General features: G+C 40.7%; 1 protein-coding gene across 1 annotated transcript; it reads right to left on the minus strand.

Annotated features, from left to right (window-relative positions):
* Positions 1-279: 279 nt before the first annotated feature.
* On the minus strand, positions 280-7,903 carry LOC147798689 (uncharacterized). Its single transcript, XM_087138721.1, has 9 exons — positions 7,874-7,903; positions 7,268-7,378; positions 6,586-6,685; positions 5,776-5,935; positions 4,903-5,088; positions 4,292-4,587; positions 3,268-3,492; positions 2,458-2,656; positions 280-2,114 (listed from the first exon to the last, which is right to left on the minus strand). The coding sequence occupies exons 2-9, from the start codon at positions 7,376-7,378 to the stop codon at positions 1,955-1,957; spliced, it is 1,437 nt and encodes a 478-aa protein (XP_086994847.1). The 5' UTR covers positions 7,874-7,903; the 3' UTR covers positions 280-1,954.
* Between the last annotated feature and the right edge of the window lie 415 nt (positions 7,904-8,318).

An 8,318-nucleotide genomic window follows, 5' to 3' on the forward strand; every position in this document is an offset into this window, starting at 1 on the left:
CGCCGAGAATGAGACAAGTTTCTGCTGGTAGGTATTGCATGCGATACTTACTCGTGAGAAGATGCATGGCAACTGGCCATAGGATATTCATTGGGTGGCGACGAGTAAATGAGGCTGCTCTCGAATGTTTTGGAATGATTTGTGCATCAGTTAACTTCTCGACATCCTTGTATCATAAGAGGTGATGACAGACAAGTCGATCATTTTATAAATGATCCTAAAGCGGAATGAACAAGCCATTTAATCATAAAGTGACATTTTTCTTCCGAATATTTCTCAGGTATCTGCTCATTCAATCTCTAGTGCTGGCATAGAGTACAGTTTTTTGTAATTAAAAATAATCTCCCAAAAGCTTTTGAAAAGATTTGACATTCACGATTGCGGTTTCAGGGCAGAGGGTGGGGTTTGTAGAAGTGATTCCACCTTTTTGTTTCTCGTTATTTTTAAATTCGATAGTTATTCATATCTTTATTACAAATTTTCCGTGCAACACCGGTTCTTGCGGGTTGTCCATTAAATGCACTGCTTGTTTTTCAGGCAGTCCTAAGATTTATTAGTTTTTGTTCCTTTTTGTAGAATGCCAATGAAAGGGCAGTATGTGGTTATACAAATTGGGAGAATTCCCCCCCCCTTCAAATAGTGGCCTCCTTCTGTGACGGCCAGACTTCAACTAGGCAAATGACACTATAGCTCACGATCGCTGCTATACGCTGGCTACTGTCTGTTGCATAAAACTGCTTTGCAGGCGACACCCAATATTGTGCCCGGCTTAATATTCTGAAAAATAGGCTTGGTATGTGGTTTCTTAATTCTGCGATTTTCAAACATGCATTATAGAATAAAGTTCTCGTTAATGCAGATGACTGACGGATACATATTAGAATATTACTTTACCTGAAATTGCATTATATGTTATTATAAAGTACATATTAAATAACATAAAGATATGTTACAGGTCGATGCTTCGACCAAAATGGAATTGCAAATAATACAATGCTAATGCCGTTTATTGTGCAGGTACATCTTGAGAATGTCATTTATTTAACTTTACTTTAATGGCTAAAGTTTTACTTACGTTGGTTTAAATTTTGAAAGGAAATCGGATAGTTTCTGTTTTATTGTAAAAAAAAATATGCAGGCTGAAAGATGCAATTATGTATTGTTTAATGTATTATATTCATGAACACCTCAGACGGTTTACATTGATAATTGTTACGAGCCCCTCAAGAGGGTGGTGTTATGAGAGAAAACTGCCAACTCGGGTTGAAACATTTTCCTAACTTCACATGAAATTTGGACCCCTATTTTTGTGCACTCTAACCCTCAAACAAACGCTGGATTATCCAGTAGGACCAGTTTTTAACACTGTTTCTCAGGCCTACGCAAAATTCGGGTTAAAAGAAACATTTAGGGCCTATAATGAAAACACAGTCACAGTCTGCCTATAAAATGCGCTTTTCAAATTTCGAGAGTCTCTCGTAGAATTTTAGTTTGAGATAAAACTTCAAACGAGCATCAAAAGGAAATGCGAGACTCAAGCACTAACTCCAACCGCAATGAAATTGCTGCTGGTGCCCAAATTAGAGTAGGCTGATGAAGCCTACGAAATTTTCTGGCCACACAAAGCAATCACTGACCTGTTATCGTCAGAGTGGCATGTTCAGCACAACAATCAAAGGTACCTGTTTCAAAGAGCTAAAAGTTACCCTGCCTCTCCACTCAAAGGCAGATTCAGGGCAATGCATTTTGGGGGTTAGGGCCTGGGGTTGCTAAAACATTTGTGAATTTCTTTCATTTAACCTTTTTATGGCCTTTCTGATGGATGAGACTTTTACATGCTTTTGGAAGGATGGCAAGTGAAATGGTTCCCACAATCGATCTGTTTCTCATCATTTTTCAAAACTTAAGCATTTTTCTTTTGGGGTTTATTGACCCCCATCCACCCGCGTTTTCATTACACGTGAGCTGCTTTCGGGTCGACGTAACATGGCGCCACAAACAGTGTATCACCGTCTGCAATGGCCTCCGAGGTTATGACAATGGTGAGGACCATGACGACTGGAGAAGCGACTATCAAGGCCACACAGGCCACGGTCTCACACATATGGTGAAATCTACGAGCATGAAAAGACAAAAAATTGCTTTGTTACTTTCATCATGTTTCATTTTTAATCAGCCATTACCAACTGTCGTCATCAACACAATCATAACATCAATCCATCCAGACATCCTACCGCCCATTATTTCAATCGCTAATACCGCTAGTCACCATATGATGACTAGAGCGATTTTTTTCTCTCACGATCACAATCAACGAAAACATTATTACCAGCATATTTTAATTATTCTACCAATCATTCCAAAAATCCACACGACCAAAATCATCATTACGTTTGTCTGGCATACCCACTTTGCAAAATACTTCCAACCCTACTTGGATCCAACAAAGCTACTCACGGACGAGTTGATGAACTATCTGCCCTGTGCATGGTCCTAAGTCTCAGGTAGAATAGCGCCGGCGCGAGAAACGTCAGAGGCGGGATGAACAGTCCCGACAGAATGGCAATGAAGACAGAGAACTGAGGTATCGTCTCGGCAAAGAATATCTCCAGGAGAACGACGAGAGTTCGGAACACCAGGCGCTTCCACCCGCATTCTACCATGTAGAAAAATGAAAAAACAGCTCACAGAGGCAGCAGTAGATTAAAGATTCAAGACTGAGGGTCGCTGAACAAAGACACTGGCCAAAGATTATGGAACAGTGTCAGTGCAAAGGACGTACGAAGGGGTCCACAAAGAGCAGTATTCCATTCTTGATGTCAACAGTCAAAAAAAATCTGATTAAGCTGTTTCCGGTGGTTAAGTCAAACAAAAAAACAGTTAACCGATTAACCGTTAATCGGTTAAACCGACAGAAAGACTGTCTTCTTTATCAATATGTCTCCTTGATTTCGTTCATCCAACAATTATAAATATATTTGCAAGGGTAGGATTTTCTCCAAAGGCATTAAAATGGCCACGCAATTTTCCCAAAGGAGATAAGATTACTTGAAGGCAATGTTAACGAGGGAACCAAATTGAACCAGACCTCCGATGAAAACCTTTTAGTTTAATGTTCTTAACCTTTCACTCTTGATATGTTGGGCCAGAGCCGCAACAGAGTCCCCTCGGCTTCCTCGCTCAACTATCTGGGAAATCCGATCATTAGTCCTCGACGTCTCCCCAGCCTTGGGAAGCGTTCAGCACTGATATATTTTGCGGTCTCACCTTCAGGGATATTGAGTATCTCCTCATAGTGTTGAAAGAGCGGATTGCTAGCGGGAACCATGAGCATTAGACTATTAACCAGCAGTAAGAACGCAGGAGTGATGACCATGTCATCTCTGGGCATGATGTACAGGATGCTGACTCCGCTGTCCTTGAAATTCGCGAAGAGATGACCGAAGCCAAAGAAGACTACCAGGAGGGTTGGGATGCTTATCAAACTGAACACTAGAATGTAAGATGACAAAAGATGTAATCTCAGCGGTCATAATTATCCAGGAGGACTTCAGAACAGATACACTGTAACCAGAGCACTTATCAATACGCCGTTCGTTAATTGTAGTCAAGGACCTATATGAAGGGGAGAAAAGATTTTATTTTCACTATAAAAACTACGTTTTTCATGTAAAACCCTTTATGTTATCAGTGGACCACTCCAGACTGCATGTAGTCCTCTGACACCTAGGGTATTGAATTATACCAACATAACTCCATGGTTTTTACATTATGGAAAATCATTTCGCTTTAAACTAGGCCCTTAAATAGGCAAACTAAAATGAGGGGGCGTCCATCTTTGAGTATAGCAATCGGTTAATAGCTCCTGAAATTGACAAAAAAAGACCCTCAATGGTCCAGGACCTCCAAAGGCAAGTCACCATTTGGGGATATGAACATTTCTTTAGTTTACCGACACTGAAAAACACTTTGTAGAGCCGCCAAAGTTTGCAGGAAGCTTACCTTTTATTGGCAAAGATGTTTTCCTCAATATGCACATTTTGCTTCCTTGATTTCAAACATGAGACGCATTTTTTGTTTAGTATCTAACACAAATATAATTTATTTGGGGTGTCAATAATTAAATAAGTATGTTGTCACTTCTTGAATTATTCTTTCCAGTTTTGTAGTCAGGGCTAGCCATAGTTTTGCCAGCTACTGGTAGGTGAGATTGTGCTCGTGACGGGCAAAAAGGCTTTGTTAAAGGCAGGAAAACATAACGTCATCAAAAAAGTCTATAACGTTGTTATACCTGAGTAGATGGTAACCAGGCATTTGTTGAAAGTTTGGGGCCGATGCATGCCCCGTTGGATGCTTGGTATGGCAAAATGAAAGGACACCATGAAGAGCGACGTGGAAAACACCAGCGACACCAGCCAGCCCAGGTAGAACGATGGCGGGTCGTTGTCCCTGGTGTCCAGTGAGACGTTCCACTGGATGAAAGGATGCTGCCGCCAGCCCAGCGACTTGGGAATCTGCCGGGCACCGTTGATCAGTAGGAAGACCATAGCGAGGCAACAGCCCAAATAACTTATTGCACTGAGTTGCCTTAACAGGAGAAAGAAAAAAACCAAATATTACCAAGTGTCGTAATTGGTTGCTTTCTTGTGCCAGCGCCTAGTCTATTCTGCAGCCACTTTGAAACAAGAATTATTTTCGTTTCAATTTATTTTAGAACCGTGTCTTTAACTTTCTTTCGTGTGTTATGTTTGTTTTTGTTGTAGTTTTGATATTGGTTCTGGAGCTCTTATTTCAGCTTTTTCGACAAGTTTGAAATTTCGCCCTCGCCAAATCTCGGATTTATAGGCCTACGTGTCCAGATAATGTCGTGTTAAAGAAGTGGATAGCTACCGAAAGTATTACCATAAGTCTTTGAGTGCGCCGAGCCACATGAACGGCAGCACAATAAGTCCAAAGGCCAGCGGCCAATAGCAGAAGGTTCCGTGGACAGAGGGCCCCGCGATGATGTACAAGAGATCAGGGATTATAAGAAGCATCATGACATTGGCGGTGAAAATGTTGAGATCCACTACTGTGTTGATTGCCATCCTGACATGAAGACAGATTCAGTAATTTTAGTGTTGAATAATGGTATAAAAGCGTAGCTGAGAAGTTCCTAATTTGTGTTACCTTTATTGGTCACGACGTACTACGACCAGACGACATACTTATTAAAACAGAAATTGAGAAATGTCCCAAACTATTTTTTGTCTGTTTTGTTTTCTTTTCTTTAGACGTTTCTTCAACATTGATATGGTTTTTCAGTGCATATCCAGGTATGGGTCTTTTTCCCCTGAATATGAATGAACAAATTTTTCATCTAAATATTTAAAGATTTCTCGAAGAGAAATGAGGTGGTGTCATGTCTAGAATGCGTTTCCATTCAGTTCCTAACAAAAAACAGTGCTTACCTGTATGGGGGAACTTACCCCCGCCCCCTCCATCCCTGTTGAATACGGCACCGATTGTTTTGCAAAAAAAAAAAGATGAGCGGGGTTCATCCAGCACCAATGTCCCAATGATAACTTCAGAGATTTGTTTCCGAAAAACAGATACCCAAGAAATTATTTCTTGTCGTCTCCCCCAGAAAGTCCACTCTTAAAGATTCTTTAATTAATTTTGCAGCGGTCGAAAATGGACGGGCTGACAACGGACAGCGTCTCAAAATAAACCGTGAACCCTTGCACCGCCTGATGAAAATGTTGGAAAACCTATCACCTTTCTTCATTTGCCTACCTTGCTATTTTACCGCATGCCTGATCTGCGATGGCTCCATAAGGATGCCGGTCATCGCGGCAATTTTTCCCGATCATCTCCCAGCAATTCCCCAGTAAAGTTCCCGTGTAGGTCAGCAGCAGCACCACCACGACGTAAATCGTGATACCCAATAACCAACCTGTCAAATAACAGCTACTTACACTGACATCCAAGATCAAACGATTGGTACAGATTATAAACGTTACAGGGCAATCCCAAGGTCACAAAGTGGGTCTAAAGTTTCCTCGAAACCCCTTCTCTGAGGATTTTTGCCATTTTTTTGGAGTTTGCCATATTCAATAATCAAGAATTGTTGGTATTATTACCCCATCATCCCTTTACCAGCGCTGCAGTAGAGCACGTTTTGAGTACCAAGTACCAAATACTAAACTGGAGCTGACGAACTTGGACATGGACGTCATTAAGGTAAGGTTACAAAATTAAAAGATGAATTTAGATCATCTCTATTAAATGAAAATCTATTTTTAAGACAGAATTGCTTCGTCGCGTACTTTCTCACCCAAAGGTTTTTTTTTACAAAACTAAGAGTGTCTGAAGTCTGAAAATGACGTCCAATACCCATGTTCTCTGGCTTTGTTCCCTCCTAACCAGTTCCCTGAATATGGCAGAGAATTTGGTACTAGGAATACTCGACTACAACACTACCCTTTATCAAAGACAAGGGTATACATCTTGTGGATATTCTATTAGAACTGAAATTTTAGGGAAGAAGATTTGGCAGAGAAACTCTCCTTGTGCACGCACATCTCGCCTGTTCTGTGCCATTACCTGTGTAAATAATTACTGTCATCAACACCGTGACACTGAAGCCAGAAATAATTCCGGATCCAGCGAAAAATGTCTGCCAAAAAGTGAGTCCCTTCGGTTCCTGTCGTCGTATAAAAGACACACAATCAAACAATTAATCATATAAATTAACTGTATAATTTACTCATTTTCCATTCGGTATTAATTATCAAAAATACAAAAGTCACACAGTAAGTCTGCTGGTGAGAAAAAGATCCAGGTAGGCCTACTTGCATAAAAATTGGGGGGGGGGCCAAAACAAGCTCAAATAGTTTGAAATTAGTACACATTTAAACATAGCACTTTACTATAACAGCTAAAAATCATGAATCCCCCCCCCGCATATCACCAGACAGAATATCAAAAAATACCACAAGTCCCATTTCACAAAAATACACTCATTCAGCATTAAAAGCTTTCGGATATTTCATTATTCCGTAGGGCATTTCGTGGCGTAGAGTCATGGTGATGTTTCCCAAATTTCAACTTTATGGCCCGTGCTTGCGTGTGGTTATGATGCTAACCTATCTTCAATATTTGGCAGGACTACGATAACCTTGGACCTTAACATTTTTTTCATTGCATTTTACAGACGAGCCTACGACTTTGCAAATGGTTCTTGTCTTTGTTTTCAATGTTGCATTTTGGGCGACATCTGACGAACCTCTTGGTCATCTTGGTCACCATTGTCAGGAGGTGTGGCGTCCCTGTCCCCGTACGACGCATGCTCCTCCAGCATTAAGGGTATCTTATCGGCTGCCTTAGGTTGGTCCATCTACAGAATTAGTGATAAAAAGGACCTTCACCGTGGTCTCTGCAAACGTTAAACGGGTAAGCAGTCCAAAAATTCCAAAGACTGCGCCGTCAAAACTAGCTCCACTTCTTAAATTAATGAAACATTCAAGAATAATTTTAAATACCTGGACCCACTGTCAATACTGAAAGGATGTTATACAAGTATAAAAGCGGACATGATTTAGACAAGCTACAGCCTCTTTAAATGCAAAGTTTCTCCAGAATCTTACCTTTTGTTTCAGTCCGAGTCCACACTATAACAATACTATATGCCGGCCTCCTTCATGTCAGCTTTACTCTGGATACTTGAGTCTTGTAGTAGCTATATCTTAAACTGATGTTTGCTTTCCTCACCAACAAAACCAGCAATAAATTTGTACCATCATCGGTAGGCTCTAGTCAGTGACGCAGAACGATTATTGAAAACATTTAAATCGAACAATGCACTAATGCACATTGAAATTAATTCACTTACTGGATAGTGTGGGTATACGTGCCCACATGCCTGTAGAATATTCTACCCGCTTGTTGTTGCGTTGCGCATAATCATTTGCACACACAAGACTATTATAGCCAATATTGTCAGGTATGGCCACTGACGTATTTTATGTTCGTCTGTGGGACTTCCAGACACATTGTTGTTCTTTCACTTGGACCGTTCGAAACACGTGTGGATACGTACGACGAGTGCGGTTCAATAGGCTCTTCCACTGATAAATTCTAATTTATGTGCTCATGCGCATACAAGGCATGTGCAGGCAAAAAGCTTGAGCGGTCCATTGAAAATGTACAGGGGCAAAAATTTCAATGTCATTAAATTCTCTCAGCTTCTGCACTTTTATTATTTTTGGCTTCGGAAACCGTCTAAAATTACTATAGCTATTACTCTCTGGTCTAAAAGGACTTTACACTGCATTGAA

The sequence above is a fragment of the Acanthaster planci genome, linkage group LG07 (assembly GCF_054643075.1).
Source record: "Acanthaster planci isolate LZ-2023a linkage group LG07, COTS_SCS, whole genome shotgun sequence".
Lineage (NCBI taxonomy): Eukaryota > Metazoa > Echinodermata > Asteroidea > Valvatida > Acanthasteridae > Acanthaster > Acanthaster planci.